This window comes from Haliotis asinina, chromosome 8 (assembly GCF_037392515.1).
Source record: "Haliotis asinina isolate JCU_RB_2024 chromosome 8, JCU_Hal_asi_v2, whole genome shotgun sequence".
NCBI classification, from domain to species: Eukaryota; Metazoa; Mollusca; class Gastropoda; order Lepetellida; family Haliotidae; genus Haliotis; species Haliotis asinina.
In genome coordinates this window covers 52,226,916-52,248,076 of record NC_090287.1, presented here as the reverse complement: position 1 = coordinate 52,248,076, position 21,161 = coordinate 52,226,916, and the positions used below count along the sequence as shown (strand labels likewise).

Genomic DNA, 21,161 nt, shown 5'->3' with positions numbered 1-21,161 from the left:
CTGTAGGAACCAGCAGTTCGCAATATCAAGCCTGGTGAAATAGGAAAACAAACAAACAACAAACAAAAAAACTGTGGACCAAACCAATGATTACTTTGAGCAATATTCCACGCCCTTGGGATGCCATCTGACTTGCACTCGACCAAATGACCCAGTCCTAACCATTCCATCAAAACGTGCTGACACTGACAAACATTTGAATTGTCAGCACGGTAAACGGAACTAGAACGCAAATTCCCCGTGGCCCAGCCAAAGAAAAGCTTTCACGCATGAAATAATTGAGATCGTAAGATGCCGATTGAGATGAATTTACTACATTTGTCTGAAAAACTTTCAGCATATCACAGTGGGACTGTGCTGTTCAGCCTTGATTTTTTTTATTTTAGGACAAGTGCGTAGAACCTAAAACAATTTGCATATATCGTGTTACAAAACAAATCTGATCCAGCAATAAATTGTAAAGCTGGTAAACTGTAATAGCTGAACTGTGCATATCAGGTTGCCATGTGTTTTGTAGTACCTGCAAAGTTGGACTGCTATACATAACAGGCAAGTTTTAAAATAATATCTTGCATGACTTGGGCGTGCTCTTCTTGTTCCACTCCCTGTGAACACTCATGGTAAGAACATTGGTCCTTAGGAACTTACACTGGTCGTAAGAAGAAAAGGAACGTGACTAGGATGTAAGGGATGACCTTGTTATTTGCGTATCATCCTGACCTAATGGTGTGGTTCTGTTGTTTACATTATCGATCACTGGTTTATCTAGTCAGGACTAAGCTTGCAAAAGTTACCCTATGGTCGTATTTGACATGCATTTTAATGGTGAACAAACAGTAAAAGAACCCCAACAACATCCACACGTTCCATCGGAATGAACAAAGTCTATGACATTCCCGGTTTATTTGAGAAGGAAATAGAAATTGTTTATTTTGCAGAGATATTGTATCGTGACCTTACAATCAGGGCGAATTCGCAGTTAAATTCAATTTTTAATTTTCAATCCCTACGAGAAGAATGTCCGGGTACTACACTCTTCGAAAAGAAAGAACGCAAAACCCAAACCTCAATGAAAATGTGGTGCTATTCAAGGACAGACCCCTACCCCCGCAAACAACAAAACAAAACATCTAGGGCCCTGTCTTACCACACAAGTCACAAGTGTGACCCGATCTGCAAATGTTACAGAAAAGTAATCCCGTTCTTGATAAAGCAGAAATGCTGCATCCCAGTTCGCGGTGCCCTTCTAGGCTTCACCGAAATCACAGACAGCTTATATTTGCATTACTCCAATTCTTTCCGTCAGTTTCAAACAGACTCATAATGCTGTAGAAACAATGTATATCCACTCAAGTCACTCACTCTGGTTCACCAATCTTTATATCACGGAGGCATTGTCTGTGTGTAAGCAGAGACCATATAATATGGTCTCTGGTGTAAGTAGGATATAATCATAAACTACTGCAAGTAAGCTGATATTACTTGAATAAACATGAGATCAGACTCCACATAATTCATTATTATGTGCCAAAATACACGGCTGTGATTGTAAATTCGCTGTGGTTGTCGCCATCTTGGTTTAAGTCCATGCTTTCTGTAGTGGTCTATAACTGTAAACATATTCAACAATCAACATTCCCCAATTCCAGAAAACGCGAACAAAGGGAATAAGCAAGTCTAGAGAGCAGTTGGATGCCTAGAGTTAATGCCCCTACTTCTCCAACAGGTGGCAGTTTCTACATCCGTGCATTGCTACTTCCTGTATGATGAGAGCAGCTAAAGTAAACATGGAATTGTGCTGTGTGTTCGGAGTCAATTATCTGTGAACTATGTTTCTTTAGTGAATACATGGGATGCAGGTAACGTTAACTATTGATGTGTATTTTTGAATAACTGAAAATGTGAAATACATTTTAAAGGGAGGAAACCCAGCTGTAGTCCAAACATTTATTCGTGGTGTTAACTATTAAACTATTCACTTTGAACATTTCTCACTTCATGCTGACTGAATTCAGTTTCACTTTTTGTCTCAGAATTGAAATAAATATGTTAATGGTATTAAATATCCACATCGACACCAATGTAACCCATATAATTGTTACCACTGACAAACACGTTACAAGTGATTGACATTTTGATGATATATCAGAGAGATGTCAGATGTTAATCCAAAACACTGACAGATAGAAACACTTAGGTACAGTTTAATTCTACAATTCATAGAAGTTTATATTCACAAGTTTAACTGAATTTGTTCGAAACTTACTGCATGTAATAATTGAAAACAGCCATCCTGGAAATATGACCTCAGAAGGAAATATAACTGGTTTGGATATACCTTGTTTTCAGAAGGCAGATGTATTGCATATAGATTCAGCTATGTGTTAAACCAAATTTTGAATCAAACGTATTTCAATTATTACATGTGGCATGGTTAAAGGAACGGGTACATTTGAACTCCTGTGGTTGCTCACAGGTTGTATGAAATGGTATGGGTTGAGTTTGATATTTCCAATCAGTTGTTTTCTGAACTAAGGAAAGGGCCTGTTTTGATCATAATGATCTCTTTCAGTAGGTTTGTGATGTCTGTTCTGCTCAAAATGTATTGCCACTATTAATTTGAACATAACCACAAATTGTGCCTTGACCGAACACCAATTTCTAACACTTGTAACAGCTTACCTTTGAAAAAATGTATCTGAAAAAAGTGGCATGGAGTCTTAAAGCTCAAATGTTTTTGTAAATCTGTTTAATGTGTAATATCAATATTAAAAGCATTAGTGATACTGAATTTGAAACCATGGTAACTACTAGTATCAGCAGTTTGCTAAATGTTAGGTGTATTTGACATGCAAGAACCAAGCAAGTAATAATGTCAGACTTATTATGGGTCAACTATCATGATTAGAAGTGTTGGTGTGAAAGGTTAATCTAACATTATAAATTCAGTGTGACCATATGCAAATTAATTTAATTTTGGGTATGATGGACAAGCTGTGTCAGACTTATTATGGGTCAACTATCATGATTAGAAGTGTTGGTGTGAAAGGTTAATCTAACATTATAAATTCAGTGTGACCATATGCAAATTAATTTAATTTTGGGTATGATGGACAAGCTGTCTGTGCACCAGGCAAGTGATTCAGAGAGCTTGAGCTGCCAGCATCAAACCCACCCATGACCGGGTGTACATGGTGTAAAAACCTAGGTTTCAGCTTTGTGTACAGACTCTTTCAGTTTTGTCACGATGTTTTGAAAATACGATGTGCTTTTGTGATTGGCATCCAATGATCGAGGGAAAAAAATACAAGCATCTTCAACATGTAATAGTTGAGTGGATATGTGTGCTATATAAATATCCTATAATATTAAAATGATAATATTAATGTTATTTGGAATATTATGCATATTTTGAATTTAATATGTGAATTTGACACTAAATAAATCTGTTAGTTGTCATGTTGGTTATGTATAGAAGTTAAGAGATTCCTGTCCTAATGCTAAATCTTAAAGGTCGCATGCAATGTAAAATGCAACTTGTGAGATTGGTGTTCAAATGGTTCACTAATTTTCCACCAGTGCTCGAGGAAAAAGTGGTTTCAACAGCTGTGATGCTTTACTGTCATAATTCTGGTGCAGTGAATAGGTTTGCTGTGTTTGAAACAGTATGCCTGCCTGCAGTATGAGGTCGTGAGCACTAGTCTAATCTTGATTGTGTACATGAACAAGGAAATAATGTATTCATTACATGAAAAACATGTTGATAGTGACATATTGACTCTTTCACAGAGAAAACTCAATGTCTACTTTATTGACACCTATATATCTGCCTTCCTGTCTGCTGATGACAAAATGCAATGCACATCTTCAATCATTGACCACATGCAATTTGAAATTAAAATCTATCGGGCTTATAAGCACAAAACTAAAGGCCTGCTAAGTGTATTGCTGAAGGAACTAGTGGCCATTGAAAAGGTGTCGTTACACTTGTGTCCACACCCGCCAGTTGTGACTGGGTTCGGTATCGCAGCTGCTTTATTTCGAGGGAGGCAAACCCATGTACAAAATTTTGCACTTTTGATTTGCAATTACACGCTTGTAATTTTGTATATTTGTTTTTTCTTAATCAGCAATGAATTTTATAATCATGAATAAGTGATGACTGTGTTTTAATTATGTTTGATTTTTTGGTTGCATGTGACCTTTAAGTATATGTACTGGGTCCATAGATTAAAATACTGGAGCATGTGGAATGCAGGAAAGCATATGTATGGTGTGACAGCTAAGTATTTCCTGAAGTAATCTTATGTATGATAGTTTTAAGCATGCTAACTTTGACACAGGTAACCCTCAATAGCTTGGAATGATCTGGTAGCCTAGTCATTAAAGTGTTCACACATTACACCAAAGACACAGTTTTGAATCCCCGTGTGGGTACAAGTATGAAGCCCATTTCTGGTGTTCCCTGCTGTGTTATTCAGTATTGCTAGAATATTGTTTATAATGGTGTAAAACCAGAATCACTTGCTGTTGCTAGCTTTTACAATATTTTTCTGCCCTTGTACCCATGCAATAATAATAGTCCATTTAGCATGCGAATTACTCCATGCACAATGCTTGCTCAAAGTGCCCAATCAAATCTGATTATTATTACCCTGATTTAACCCAAGCAACCTGTTAGGCACTAGAAGGTTAGTGGTTATGACTTATTCCATCAGGTACCCTTTTTCTGCTGGGTGAACAGAGGCAATTTTGAACAAACTCACTTGCCTAAGGTGAGACCAGGTGTGTTATGTGCTTTGTTGGGAACACCATGCATTCTGGGTATTCTCACTAATCTTAGCGTAAACTGCATGAACAGTACTAAGTGTGCCGTGAACATGCTGTGTAATCTGTTAATGATACTTATGCGACCATGGTGAGGCATGGCAAGAATGAACATGCTGGAAAACAATTGTCAGATTGTGTGTGAAAAGTGTAATGAAGGTGCAGTACAGCATTCACAGTTCCTGAAGACTTTCCCATGAAGGTCGGGTAGAATTTGTCTTCAGTAACCCATGCTTGTCATAACCGTTGATAGACAGAATCGGGTGGTCAGGATCACTGACTTTGGTAGACACAAGTCATTGTATCCCAACTGCGTAGATTGGTGCTGATGTTGTTGATCACTGGATTGTCTTGTCCAGACTTGATTATTTACAGACTGTTGCCATATAGCTGGAATATTGCTGAGTGTGGCTTTCAACAACAAGTTTGAGTATTTTGTAGATCGATGCTCATGTTGATCATGGGATTGTCTGGTCCAGACTCTGTTATTTACAAATTGTCACCAATTTGGTGGAATATTGCTGAATGTGGTATAAAATAACAAACCAACCATTCAACCAATCCTGCTGACTTGTTTTTTGTTGCTTCTACACAGAAAAGATTTATCAGGTTATCTATATCCCATGTACACGTTCTATATTCTCCTGTTTCATGTTGCAGTCTGACAGCACTGTGGTGTAGAATGTTACCCCCCTGACTCACTGATGAGCACCATGTTCCATTCGTCTCATATCCACGTGCCTCGCAACCGGCGACCAAATGCACTACGGACATTCGTCACATCCTCATCATTTGGGCCCACTGAGACCAAGGAGCCACTGAGGCGGGGGATAATGTTCACAACCGTTGCAAGTGTTCTCCTTCTTGTGGGGAGCATCCTAACATGGCTGGGTGAGACATTAGCATGATTTTTCATCACACTGTTGAACTGGCAAACAAGGATAAGATGGACAGGTGCAGAGAATGTGTTAATGAGAAGCAGGCGGTACACAGCAGTGAGCGAACCCATTTGGTTTGTGAAAGGGAGAGTGATGTAGGCTAGTGCATGGTGTAATGAAATTTGATTCTGCTCATAGCTGCACTCCTTGCTCATAAGATTCTCTTGTGGTCGGTGTAGCAAGTCGGTAATATTTGGACAACCTAGTGCCCCTTTGCTGATAATGACAAATGCCAGTACACGACATTCATACATGCTAATATTTAGTAATAGGGATCAATTGTCAGGTTGGTGGTCAAACGAAGACGTTTGTGAATGCTGTTTATGATTCATTATCACTGGGATCAAATATTCATTTTACAAATGACATGAATTTTGATGTACCTTATCAAAGCAAGTTTTGTGAGAGAGAATATATGTAAGAATAGCAGGATAAGTATCAACACTCATATATATTTAATTTGACAGTATTTGACAATCAACGATCATTGCCATAATATATCCACACTGTCACGATGGCTAGACATGTCAAAGAATATATTTTGTTATTGTTTCACTGATAATAAATGATACTTCAGCTGTTTACTTGCTTTTGTACAGATTAGACAACATTCATATTTGTTGCCCAGTATACCCATGAAAGTCTGGGTTAGAGTATTCATCTTCTGTAACCCATGCTAGTCGAAAGAAATGACAAACAGGATTGGGTGGTCAGGCAAGCTGACTTGGTTGACACATACTGTTGATCCCTGGATTGTCTGGTCCAGACTCGATTATTTACAGAATGTTGCCATATAGCTGGAGCATTGCTGAGTTTGGCATCACCAACTCACTCACTCACTCACCCAAAATTCATGATCTGTATTGTTTTCACTTCACTGCTGATGTTGTATTGAGTTGTTACAATACAAAACTTGTCCCAACCCAGATCCACTGATGAATGCCACATTACTTGGTAAGCAGCTATTTGGTATTTGTTCTTTCAGGGTTCAATGATGTATTTGGTGGCAAGGTGTCCATGACTGGCCCACTGCTGATAGCTTTGGCTCTCCTACTTCTCCTGTTGTCTATGAGGCAGTTTGTTATAGCTCGGAAACGAAATAACTCCAACAGGAATGGACTACAGGTGTGTACATAATGTAAACAGAGTTATTATTTTCAGAATCACAGATAATATATGTGAATTATGGATGACATCATAAGACTATCTATCACTGAAGGTCATTTTGTCATTCTGTTAAGGAGGTGGTAGGGTAGCCCAGTGGGTAAATTGTCTGTTCTTCACATTGACTTCAGTTTTCCACATGGATACAGTGTGTGAAACACATTTCTAGTATCGTAAGCCGTGATATTGGTGGAATATTTGCTAAAAGCAGCGTGATACCCGACTCACTCAGTCATATCTGTTTTGTAAGATAATGAAAGGTTGCCAGTCACAAAAAGTAAGCCATATTAGAGAGGTCAGTTTATTGTAGTTTGGCATTACAGTGTACATAAAATCAATTAATCATTAAATCCTGCTTCTTTTGTGATGTGGTTTGTCAGCACCGTACCTCGCTTGTGTGCTTTATGTGAGTGCTTAATGTCTCAACACAAGACCTGCATGAAGATGATTACTTTGGGCTTTCCTCTAGCTGGTATGACATGAATGAAATACTATTCAAACCATGACGATCCACATTAGAATCGGTTTTCAGTAACCCATTATTGTCGTAAAAGACTACTAATGGGATCGACTGTTCAAGCTGGATGGCTTCTTTTTTGTCGTCTTGTGCAGATCAATGCGTATGCTGTCGATCATTGGACTGCCTCGTCCAGACTTGATCATTTACAAACCACTGCCAAATAGCTGAAATATTGCTAAGTGCGAAGTTAAACAACCAAACGTTTGTAGCTGTGGCAAATCCAGCTCACTCACTCCCTTTGCAGGGTACTTTGTATGTGAAGTCACATTTTTATCAAGAACATGCACTTACACATTACTTGGTTGCCTGTTGTTTCCACCAGCTGGGACAGATGGGGCGTGGCACAGTGACAGCAGTGGTAGTGGATCGTAACGATGGCCTGGGTGCAGTCACTGTCATCATGGATGCTCTGAATGTCACCCCCGACACACAAATGAGGTAGGAGTTGTCAGCTCATTATGAGTCATGAAAGTTCTCTAGGACCCCTTATGGTTGTAAATTTGTTTTTTTTAATCATATTATTGGGCTATGAGGAATGGGTGTTAGAAACTGTCTTGTTTTTCAGTGGGGTCTTTCCCTTGTGATGGGTTCAATTTCTTTTTAAAAGAGCCAGATGCCATAGGGCAAGTGACTTTAAAAAAGTAACTTGTCCTGACTAATTTTCCACTTGACCTTATTTTATGATATAATCATGATATAATCATGATAAGAATAAATTGACATAGTATTTGAGGTTAATGTTTACTGGACTGTTATTGAAAAGTGATAAATAGCAAAGAAAGATAACTCTGCTTTATAAGCATTTTGAAATTTAATGGCTACATTTTGAGCAGATATGAAATAAAATCCATGTTTATTTGCAGACTGAAACCATAAGTGAAAATATGATACCATTATTTGATTGCCTGAAATGAGAACTTACTTGTCCTGAGGCATCGGGTGATGGGATTTTTTAACCCCTGCTTCAGTGCTTGGGGCTGGGATAGGTTACCCTGATACCCGGGACTGATAGTTAGCAACCTTGTAATCATTAATTTTTGTATTTCTTATTATTGTATTACTTGGTCCCGGGGTAGAATAGGCCTTCGGCAACTCATGCTTGTCGTAAAAGGCGACTATGCTTGTCGTAAGAGGCGACTAATGGGATCGGATGGTCAGACTTGCTGACTTGGTTGACACATGTCATCGATTCCCAATTGCGCAGATCGATGCTCATGCTGTTGATCACTGGATTGTCTGGTCCAGACTCGATTATTTACAGACCGCCACCATATAGCTGGAACATTGCTGAGTGCGGCGTAAAACTAAACTCACTCACTCACTAATAACTTACTTAAGTTGTTATGTTAGATAGATGCCAAGTGTACATTGTCATCACTAATAGCAGCACCTGTAAAATCTTGTATTTTGGCCCTATTGCCATGATTGGGTAGCACTATCTTCTGCCAAACCGTTTTGAAAACTGGTGACATGTCTCAACTCTCACTTGACTAATGATTTCATACAAGGAAAATGTCTTACATCAGATAGATAATGGTTTTGCTTAACAATAACATGCTTAACCCAATACTTTGAGCATGATCATAATAATTGAAATCAACATTTGTGACATTAAGTAAATGACATACTTGAAATGCTGAGACCAGTCACCAGTTTGCTAGAACATAGACAGAACATCAAACATCTCATGACATCGGGCATTGATGTTAATGTCCTTGAATATGTGGAAAGATGCCTCTGTTAAACAAAACCTGATTGTAGGTGAACTTCGCATTTTTTTTGTAAGCAGACCAGAGTTATGGATATCTTTCTAAGATTAAGAATCTTAGAAAGAAAAAACTGTAATTCATGTTTTGTGAGATCAGAGTTCAAATCTCAGATTCCTGCCATTTCACTCTCCAGTAGGTAGTGAAGCGTTCGCTCACCCAACGAAGACCCATGTTTAATTATCCATATGGGTACAATGTGTGAAGCCCATTTCTGGTATCCCCAGCCATGATATTTTTGGAATACTTCTAAAACTAATACTCTAATATCACTCATGCTTGAGGTTGAACTTGAAGCATGGGCTTCTTACACCAGAGACGATGTCAGTTCTGCTAATGAGTACAATGTGTGAAACCCTTGCAGACCGAAACACTGGTGGTATGAAAGAAAACGTGTCATAATATCATCATGCTCACAATATTTCTTTCTGTTTGCAGAAGCTATGCATCATCCACAGGTGAAGACTGTGCACCTCCATCCTACAGTGAGGTGACCCAAGAAAGTACAAGCTGTGTTCCCCCGGCAGGGCATCATCATCTTGACCAGGATGAACCCCCTCCTCCATATGAGGAGGCTGTTGGCGTAGAAGTGTCTTCATCCACCCTCAATCGCTCCTCTCTTCATGCTCACACAGATGAAACTACACTGCCTGCTTATACGTCATGGGCTCCAGGTAAATATATTGTCTGCATCATGGGCTTTAGATATATATATTGTATACATCATGGGGTTTAGATAAATATATTGTATACATCATGGGCTTTAGGGAAATATATTGTATACATCATGGTCTCAAGGTAAATATATTGTCTACATCATGGGCTCAAGGTAAATATATTGTTTACATCATGGGCTCAAGGTTAATATATTGTTTACATCATGGGCTCAAGGTTAATATATTGTCTATATCATGGGCTTTAGGGAAATATATTGTATACATCATGGGCTCAAGGTAAATATATTGTCTACATCATGGGCTCAAGGTAAATATATTGTCTACATCATGGGCTCAAGGTAAATATATTGTCTACATCATGGGCTCAAGGTTAGTATATTGTCTATATCATGGGCTCAAGGTTAATATATTGTCTACATCATGGGCTCAAGGTAAATATATTGTCTATATCATGGGCTCAAGGTTAATATATTGTCTACATCATGGGCTCAAGGTTAATATATTGTCTATATCATGGGCTCAAGGTTAATATATTGTCTACATCATGGGCTCAAGGTTAATATATTGTCTATATCATGGGCTCAAGGTAAATATATTGTCTACATCATGGGCTCAAGGTAAATATATTGTCTACATCATGGGCTCAAGGTAAATATATTGTTTACATCATGGGCTCAAGGTAAATATATTGTTTACATCATGGGCTCAAGGTTAATATATTGTCTATATCATGGGCTTTAGGTAAATATATTGTATACATCATCTACTTTATGTAAATATATTGTGTACATCATAGACTTCAGGTGTGTGTCTATTGTAAACATCAGGTATATATATTTTATAGAACATTTGCACCAGTTTAGGTAATGGACCAGGTCATGCAATGATCTCAGGATCAGATTTAGCTGTGCATCAGGCACTTCTTTTATAATGAGGCTCTAATTGCTCATGTTTGCTTTTTGATTTTGAACCCTTTCATGTTCTTGGATGATTAACTGCGACATGATTTAAGACAAATACCTTTGTCTCCCCTGACAGGTTGTAATGTAGACACCTCCAGCAATACACTGACTATCCCCGGGCAGGTGCCTCAGTGTTACCGTCGCTGCACATTCCCTACACAGCCTGGAGTAGACACTAGTGGTGGAGGACACCAACTTGCATCTCTCGCCACAGGACAGACACTTACTACAGCAGAGCTCACTCAGGGCGCTAATGGACCTTGGTCTTCTTCAGGAAGGTTTTTTCTAATTCCACATTTTCTAGGAGTTTTAGCTAATAGGCGAGGAGACCCTGCAGCAAGTGTGACTGGTGAGCTGCCCCCAGCCTACCAGCCAGTGGACACTACTGGTCGCTCCCCACTCACCTACCTTCAAGCCATGAGTGTAGGCAGCCAACCCTGTCCTTCACAAGATCACCTAGGGGTTCAGAGTCCCCATGAGTCCCGTTCTCTTGCTCATCCAATGTTACCGGACCACCCTGTTGATACCTACCATCTGCCTCCTACCGAGAGTGGTCGACAGGGAGTTGTCTCAAACTCCAGCTTCCCAGATTCAAGTCTCACCACCTGCAGCTTCCCTACATCTGCAGAGACTCCGTCAAGTCAAGTCTGCTGCTCGACATCATCCATTCTGCCAGTCTCCAGTACGGCGGCTTCCAGTCTGACGGGTATTGGTGTTACAGGATCCAATGTGAAAACCTCCAGCACTCCTATGCCTAGTATTGTGGGCTGCAATTCTCCTCCCAGGGTTAACAGCCATCACAGCAACACCACCAGCCCGTCTGCTGCAGCACGCTTTCTGCAGGCTCCTCGCAATCCCAACTCTCCAATCATAGATGAACTGGAGGAGGTGGTATAGTCTTAGGGCACAGCTGTGTGTATGCTAGTGATGTTATGATACAGAGTGTTGTATTGCAGGACACAGCTGCTGATATCATACATTGATTACATGATACATAAAACATATTTTCTTTAATCAGTGTATGACATAAAGCCTGTATGAACTTCCGAGTCAGTGTAAATTTACAGCTAGCCTGCCCAATTGTTTGGTAAAAATTTTAAATGTTTTATTCATGTGGGAAAATCCACCACATCTGGTCTGGTTAAATCCTCTTGGGGCTGGTATCATTTTGAAATTACCAACTCTGATGTCAGGCAGGGTTTTTGGCTTATTTCATACACTGGTAAAATGTATAAGCCATACCAATATGATTTCTTGTTTTGTGGAGTTAATCCAAAAGTAGATGAAAAGATTGTGGGAACACATGAAAATTATTCAACCTTTTATTTCGAAATATCAACAACTGTATTTGTACCAAAATGTTTACCATATATAGTGCCTGTTATGACTACCATCATATAGAGTATTAGCCGAATATAAACGTAACTAAGAGTTTTGAATAAAAAGTTATTTCCTTTATAGGAATTTTAGGGAGTTAGGTGCAAGTTAATGCACTTTTCTTTAAAAGAAGTAATTATGGTGGTGTAACCTTCATTTGGAAAATGATACGAATATCAAATTGATATGAAAAACAGCCTGCATTTAAATTCTGTGAAAATTTGGACAGCCTTTTCTTAAAATGAGGTGATCTTGCCTTCATTTGGAAAAGGATGAAACAATTTGAAAACATATCTTACATTTACATACTTTGAAATTCGTACAGCTAGACAACATGTATGCAAATAAATTTACAGTTAGTATAAACAATAAAACTAGTGTTTTTGTAAACCCTTAATATCCAAACATTATGATATCCTGATGTATCATGAGAATTAAACAAATATCGTATGTAGCATACCGCGCCCTGTGTAGTTTCACACCTCATAAATATGCACTCAGAAAGTGGTAAATTCAAGTCTGTCAAAGCCAACTCTTGACAAGCAAACTCAAATATTAAGGGTTGGGAGTTTGGTCATGGAAATTATTTATTACTGCTCATTTATGTATTTCTTCCAGGAATACGATTGAGATTGGAAAGACAGACTGTATAGCAAGAATTGTATTTTACAAGACTCATGTTGTCTCACATTAAGTGCTATGTTCCACATATTGAGTGCGCGATATCATCCCGAACAGTGAAGATAAGACACTTTGGGATTCTATCCTGTGTATATCATAGATCTCCAGCCAGCTTTTTAGTGCTTCCACAGTAAGTCTGTGCCTAGGATTCCTTCTGAGGTAACGTCTTGAGACATACTGATTATTTTGTGTAGAGGAGATTTGGAATCAAATTAACACTCAAAGGCGGATCGAAGAGTTTGAAGAGGCTGGTGCATGTACCACCAAGTGATTTGACTAAGGATGGAGATAAGATGTACAGTATCAGAGAAAAAGGATTGGTATGCTCCCCACCCTCTGGATCCACCAGTTACACAATATTTGTCATGGCACTAATATGCACCTTTGTATAATAAGAGCACCTCGGTGCTGAGTGTTTTGACTATGAACAGTATATGTAATTGTTGCATTTAAGGTGTAGTAATATGGCGATCAGATAAGTTACTACTTAGTATTGGATTATGTGCTTATTCCTGATTTTTGCACAGTAACAACACAGGAAATGTGGAAGGGCACATAAAACTGAGCAATTATAAATTATTGTCCTTAATGAAGTTTGCTGTGATAGCACTTCTGAAAATGTGTGTAACTGGCATTTGAAACTTTTGACCATTTAAAAAAACGTCCTTGAAATTACTTTGAATGGCTTTGATCAAGATCAGGGTGAAATCAAATGACATCAGTTAATGAGAAACAATTGCAAAGTTTCATCAAGTTTACTATTGATCACATTAAAGGTGTATTCTTGAAGCCAAGAAAATTTGATTATGTTCAGTACGTTTGGACCTGTTGAAGGCTGATGTAGGAGACTTATACTATGGATATTGTTATGAGATTGAACCCGGTAATATTTTTGTAGTATTTTAGCACTTCCTTTTAGGAGACGACACATCTATAGGTGAGCTGTTTGTGCTCTGGCCAACCAGCCAAAATGTAACACCTGCTTGTTTATCAACTTAGTATTGCTGAAGTGTTACAGGAGATGTTCTTGGATAATTGGTAATTGGTAATATATGTTTTGATATTACTTCCTGCAGTCACTATTTGATCCAGTGTTAAATTGAACATTTTGAAATTTTGAATTTTTATGTTCAGCTTCTCTGAAATTTGTGTAGACTGGGTCCCAATCCACAAAGTGTGACCTATTGTCGCTATATAATATTGCAATGGCTGATGAATGACACTTAGTAGATAGGGTCCCTGAATCATTAGATGGAACTAAAAACTAGTTCAAACTAAACCCGGTTGTTGCACAGGTGGAGAGTAAGATGCCATTTTGTTGTTGCCTATGATTATGCAGCATATTGTTACCATGGTAATGCAAAATGGTGGTCACACTTACACATTTCACCATTGTGAATGATCCAAGAAGACTGATCTAAAGGTTGCACAGTGCTATTTTGTGATAATGAGTCTGCTTTTGATATTACTTGTGCATGAAAATGCAGGTTTGTCAACAATGGGTGCATGTGAGATGAATGATGTTGACTCAGTTTGTATATCTGTGTCATTAATGATGACTGTCTTACCTCAGCGTGAGTTCACAGAAACTTCCGACATGAAAAGGCGACCTCCATGTTTGTCACAATGAAAAATGGCATATTGTTCTGTGGTACTTCCATACTGATGCTCATTGACATATACTACTCAGAATAAAATAATAACTACTTGATTCTTTCATATTACAGTAGTTGATATGCCAAAATAAAGAATAGCATGTTCCTCAATACAAGTTACAGTAAGTTACAGTCAAAAATAGTTATGACATGATGCTTGGACCTTTGGGCCACAATTATGAAATTTAGTATTTATTTTAGGTATTTGCCCAAATTGTAAACTTCATTATGTGGAGTTATTTTTGATCTAATTTAACAATTCTTTGTTTTGTAGATCAATTTCCCAAGATATGACTTTTTCTGAGAACATTTTTAATAACACCTGTATTTTTGGATTTAAATATTTCGGATGAGCTTTAATCTGCAAACTGGAAAGTAAGGTTACAGAAACTCATTCTGGTTACCTGGCAACTGACTTAATGAGACTTATGGGAATCTGATCTAACTGGCGCCAGAAATCCGACATTCTTGTTTTGTTAAGAATATCCACATAAGAATATTCTGATCAGAAGTTTATGTTTTGTTTTTATTGGCTTAGTTTATATTTTAGATTACATTGATTGAAATATCCAATTCAGTTCCTATATGATCTGATGGTATTATCCAACTTCGGTTATTTTATGTAGAAAATACTCAGTAGTGTCACCTTTACTTGCTGTTTGGTTTAACTGTCAGATAGGACAACACATTATTATTGCATTTTGTGGATTCTTTCAAAATATAACACCTATGTTTTACAATGAAATCCCATGTCTCCTTGATTGCTCAATGATTTTAATATGAATTGTTTTTGTTTTGTATTTGTTTCAATGTTATTTCATGTTGTTGCACTGGCATGTTTTGTCAGTTTGTTTATGATTTGTTGTCATAAGTATCATCATTTTACAGTTAGTTTTGTCACCGTTTAGATGATCATATATTAGCTTTTTAAAGCATGTTATGTATTTCATTTTGTATTTTGTTTTATCAACCCTGTACACACATATGTATTGAGGTTTACAATAATCCAACTATATCTGTAATTCTATAGTATAATTTTGAAATGTCTCTGGGCAGAAAATTGTGCACCATGAAATTGAAAATCATTACAAATTCACAGCTGTATTCTGATTAATCACAAAGACATTTTGATCCGAAAAGACAAGACTTAAAAACTAAAATACCTATGTCTCACATATTGTTTTAAATCAGCCATGAGTACTTTTATAAAGGTTTTGAAATAATTTCATTGTTTTACATTTTGTTAGTTGTGCACTGAGTTTGTCTTATGCTGGCATTTATTATGCATATTTATAGAAATCTTGTTTGTTTATTATTTGTAGATTTATTAGAAGATGTAGGCGTGTTTTTATGTTTCTAACTTTTTACAGTACGTCCAGTAATCATTTCTACCATCATGTATTAGTTCAAACAGTAGTTGTTGATTTATATCGGTATTTTGTGTTCTTGGCCTCTTCATGTTCTGGCTTTCTGGGCCCTGTTTCACGAAACTATCTTAGCACTCAGCTGTCGTTGCTCTATGTAAAAGTGCAGGACATATGATAGTTGTGGAGCTATGATTGCTTGTGGAATACATTCTTGGTTCTTGAAGCAAGTATGTTATAGTCTGCAGTGAAAACATACTGATGAATTTCACTTTACGTTAACACTCATCTCTTGCGGCACTTGCAGGTACTTCACTGTTCCATCAACTGCACTCACTCCCTGTTAATGTTCAACTGGCAAGGTAAGACTGTGAGGATTCACAATCTAAATTTCACCTGATTTGATTTACCTTCTTGTTTAAAGTGGAATTCAAGAGTACTTTTTCACTACAAACTGACTACATTTGAGACAGGTGTAAGCAGGAAATGTATTTGGTTTATTCCTCAGTACACGGGATATATCAATAATAAGAATATCAGATGCCAAAAATTTCAACCTTTTAATGATTGCATTTCAGTGATGGAATTTAGTAACTGACATGATCAGTGTGAATGGAAATTAACAATAACTGAATGTGAATTATATGTAGTAACTATTGTATGTACGGTGAGTGTTTTGTTACGTGAAATGGGTATCTGATACAGCATGGTCAATGGCTGACAGTGGTCTCTGGTCTGCGTTGGTTTAATTAATACCATTTTTATATTATTTCATATGCATGCAGATGTTTGAAAGAACATTTCTATATATGACCATGTTGACTAGGGTACTAGGGTTGCATACAGTTTAGAAGTATTAGTTTTAAAGATATTTTTATGATCACCAGATGTTTACATAATCATAATAAAATTAAGTTGTGTAGGAATAATGGCCTTTCCTTTGTTTGGTTTAATGTGAGAACATTAACAAAATGTAAGCTTACAGGATGGTTTTATCTTTGTTATTTTTCCTTCCTGCCCTTAGGTTTTCTGTGGAAAACAAGCAATAAAATTTGTCTGGCCAGATACGAACTGATCAGTTGTTAGATTAATAGGTGAATCCATAGCAAGGGCAAGAGCAAGACACTACCATACCAAGTAGTTTATAAATTATACTGACATGTTTTGTAATGATATTAATATATATAGTCATGAGTTTCATTTGAAATGTTGATGTTTCAAATAATTATAAATGTGCTTTTGAATGATCTGTATTAATGTAATATTCCACTGTGAGTGCAAAAAATATGTGAATCTCATTGTAATATTTGGAGAGGTTTGGATGCTTTTTCTGAATAACTATGAGCCCTGTGAGAATGTTTTAATTTGATTTGACTCAATTTTGATGTCGGTATGTATGACGATGTGTGTGGAAGTGAAACAATATTTATATTCACATACATGTTTAATTTGCAGTGACTGAGGTCTTGTGCCAAAACTCTCCCCATTTTACAAATTAAATGTTTTGAGTACTGTGACAGTGTGAGATGACACATGATTTTATATGCATAAATTTTGATAAAATAACAATGTTAATGTAACTACAGAATGTAGCCTAAGGTGTTGTAGTGTTTGCTTTTGAATACTAGTCATGCATTAATAACCTCTCGTTGGAACAGGTGACAAGCACACTCTCCTCACCTTGTAGGGTTCATTGAACTTCTAAGGTAAAAACTTAGTTTTGAAAATGTCAGATTTTTTTGAGTGGCTAAACAGTTACATTCACTAGCCTTTCAGTCATTAGAACGTTGCCATTTCCACTATATAACAATGCAGGAGTTATTTACATTATATTTTTAGTAACAAGTTATACACAGTGTGACTATCATTCTCTTCCCACAGAGGTTACTCCTCTCATATCTTCCTACGTAGGGAGATATGACAGGAGTAACCTCTGTCGGAAGAGAATGTGTGACTACAGGTATGTAGGTTTATTTTAATACCCATTGTTTAATACCCATTGTTTAATAATAGTTATTTACATTATATTTTTAGTAAAAAATTTATAGACAGTGTGACTCTAGGTATGTAGGTTTATTTTCCCACATGCATCAGTAGTGACTCCAACAATGAAAGTCAATGAGATCATCCCCCTTGTCCTCTAAGATATGGAGGTTATTTCACCAAATATGCTGGAAAAACCAATAATGCATGTGTAAAAGGTATTGGCAATTGTTTCTTTCCTGCTTTCAACTATACTGAGCATGAATATCCAGAACATAAATAAAAGTTTGTCTATTTCAAGTAAAAACACTTTTTGATAGTAATGGAGAAGAAAATATCTTTTGCTTGCTCATTTGATATTGTTTACACAAATAATTTTGTGGCGTATTTAAGCCTTAATTTTCATAGAAGTGGAATGATAAAAAAATTTACGATAATAATTCCTTGATTACATTACATACATCAACCAATCTGTTTCCCACTGCTAAACTGTATCCAGCCTAGAACCCACGTTACCTTCACACAAGACACTGAGGTCTCCTTATTAGGCACAATCGCTATGAGTTTAAATAGGGTGGTGTATCTCAAGGCCACTATGGCTGTTTGTCCTTGTCACAGGTTCCATAATGAGGTCCCTTTATGCACACCATGTTCTGTGATTGGTTGATTTGTTGTTAATGTCAAGGCCAGGTCACTGACTAGAGGTCAGTGGTATGGGTCTTGAGGCAGTCTGTGTTACACATTTCGAATTGACTAATAATTGTGTTAAACCCATTGACAATTTTTTTTATTGAAATCCAATTTAATGATTGTTTCCTTTTAATTTAGTATTGTTTGTAAGTTGAAATGACTATCAAGAAGTTACCTCCCTTGTGATCATGACGAATCAGCAGTTGTTTATGTTTTTATTGGTTTGTTATTGATCATTAATTTTGAAGGAAACAATGTTAAAGAATTCTTATTCAGTCAGAACAACCTTTTGTATACCTTACTGATAAGCCAGCCTGAATTTTTACAACAGTAAAAGAATAACACATGTGGAAATGAAACATTTTTCTTCCAAAGTTACCTGAATGTTGCCATGTTCAGTTAGTCAAACAATTCTAAAAGTTAACAATTTAACGGGTAATGAGAGTAAATGAAAATAAGCTCCCTTTTGTACACAGATTTAGGAGAAAGAGTTACAGGGTTATATCACAATTATTTAATTTATTTGGGTTGGCATATCAGCAATTCAACTTTGAAAAAAGCTGCTGCCTCCTTTAAGGGACAAACATTTAAGGCCATTAGATGTTTACAGTTTGGTTGATTGGTTTGTTAGTATTGTCAGGGACTGTTTTCCATGGTGCAGCAGCCTGCAAATTTGTTCTTATTGTTTTGGTGAAGACTACAGGATAGGTATGTCAACATGCCTGTAACGTTGGTAGAGTAAAGAGTAAAGTGTCAGCCACATTTGTATTCTACACTTTTTGTCTCCTCGCAGATCTTAAGGTTGTGTGCCCCTTTTTTGGATGCCTTTGGTTTCAGATTATTATGTTTTTGAGAAAAAGGATGCACTCCCTTTTCAAAAAAAAAAATATATCCCTTCGACTAAAGGATTTTTTTCATTTCATGGTAAGAGAATTCAAATATGTAATCTGATCTTGTGTCATATTTAGTAATGACTAAATTGTATTGTTTTAGTGATGTTGTACAAAACAGGAGGCAAATCTCATAGTTTCAGAAACCCAATAAAGCCACTTTCTTGCACAGTTTAGACAAGAGATTTAGAAAAAGTGTATATTCTTGTGATCAGTTATATTTTCTAGCACAGCTGACAAGATTTCAGATGACCTGAGAGGTGCAGGATGTAGAAGGCTGATTTGTACATGTATGCAGACAAGTTGTGAAAGAGATTATATATTTCAGACACTGTCAATGTTGTGTTTTTGTGAAGTATGTGTTGAGATGGAAATATTTATTTTTAAACCCAAATTGTCTATTTATATCATGTTTGACACTTATGTTCTTGTGGTATTTGTAGCTGGATCAAGCAAGTGGGATGATACTTGCAATGCAATAAATTGATGTTTATCGTACACTGTCTTGGCCAATTGGTGTATTACTGAGTTATGTGGAGAATCAGGAGCTTGATAATTAGTTATGAGCTTGTTCTTGTTGCAAGATCACCCAAATGTTGATTGGATGGTTAAACCATGTGAGCTGACTGATGAGGTATCTGACATTCACATTGGCGTATGCTCTTGACCTTAATTTTCATGGTCCTGGACTATAAAATGCTGCTCTGAGACACTTAATTATTATCATTTTACTGATCATCAGAGTATTTAAACAAATGATACCATAACCTGGCTAGTAGCAATCAGTCTTTGTTGACTTGATTGTTAACAGGAATATAAGTTATTGACAGGTGTTAATATTATTGGAATAATACTGACTGGCATAAACCAACATTCACTCCATCTTTCTTCACAATATCCTCATGAAAGGCTCTCTGTCTGTAATCAGGTAATTACCAGAAAATGATGTTGTGGAGGCAACAGGGTGATAAACTGTTCTAAACTGAACTGAGGAATCATCCTCTGATAAGGTCTGAAAGTGAGTGAGATTTACATAGTTTCTAGCAATATTCCAGCACTATCATGGCAGCAGGACACCAGAAATAGCCTTCACACATTGCACCCATATTGGGAAAAGAAGCCAGGTCATCAGAGTGACAAACGAAGACTTTAATCACTAGGCTGCCCCGAACCCTGAAGGTCCGGGGTAGAATAGGCCTTCAGCAACCCATGCTTGCCATAAAAGGCGACTATGCTTGTCATCTGAGGGGTCTAATGGGATCAGATGGTCAGACTTGCTGACTTGGTTGTCACATGTCATCGCTTTACAATTGTGCAGATCGATGCCTATGCTGTTGATCACTTGATTGTCTCATCCAGACTCGATTATTTACAGACCACTGCCATATAGCTGGAATATTGCTGAGTGCAGCGTAAAACTAAACTCACACACTCACCAGACTGCCCCAATGCCCTGATAGTGACATTACCTCTGTGGTGTTGCATCTGACAAGAGAGTACTGGGAAATCTGTTGGTTCAGTTACCTGTCGCCTGATGCTAAAAGCATTGACTGGTCCATACTTGACTATTTACTGGCCACTGAAAATAGCAACACTATTCCTTAGTGCACAGTTGAAAAGCAAATATCACTGAGTAATATATACCCATTGAAACTATGACAACCTCC

At 37.2% G+C, this 21,161-nt stretch overlaps 1 protein-coding gene across 1 annotated transcript; it reads left to right on the top strand.

Annotated features, from left to right (window-relative positions):
• The first annotated feature begins 1,746 nt into the window (after positions 1 to 1,746).
• Positions 1,747 to 12,683, top strand: LOC137294537 (uncharacterized). Its single transcript, XM_067825572.1, has 6 exons — positions 1,747 to 1,859; positions 5,488 to 5,718; positions 6,751 to 6,890; positions 7,772 to 7,887; positions 9,654 to 9,889; positions 10,931 to 12,683. Exons 2-6 carry the CDS (start codon positions 5,532 to 5,534, stop codon positions 11,749 to 11,751), a joined length of 1,500 nt encoding a protein of 499 aa, XP_067681673.1. The 5' UTR covers positions 1,747 to 1,859; positions 5,488 to 5,531; the 3' UTR covers positions 11,752 to 12,683.
• The last annotated feature ends 8,478 nt before the right edge of the window (positions 12,684 to 21,161 follow it).

Bases quoted from the DNA above. Each gene is read 5' to 3' on its own strand.
- LOC137294537 (XM_067825572.1), top strand. From the start codon at position 5,532: ATGAGCACCATGTTCCATTCGTCTCATATCCACGTGCCTCGCAACCGG. The intron at 6,891-7,771 runs GTGTGTACATAA...TGTTTCCACCAG, and splicing joins CCAACAGGAATGGACTACAG to CTGGGACAGATGGGGCGTGG. The intron at 7,888-9,653 runs GTAGGAGTTGTC...TTCTGTTTGCAG, and splicing joins ACCCCCGACACACAAATGAG to AAGCTATGCATCATCCACAG.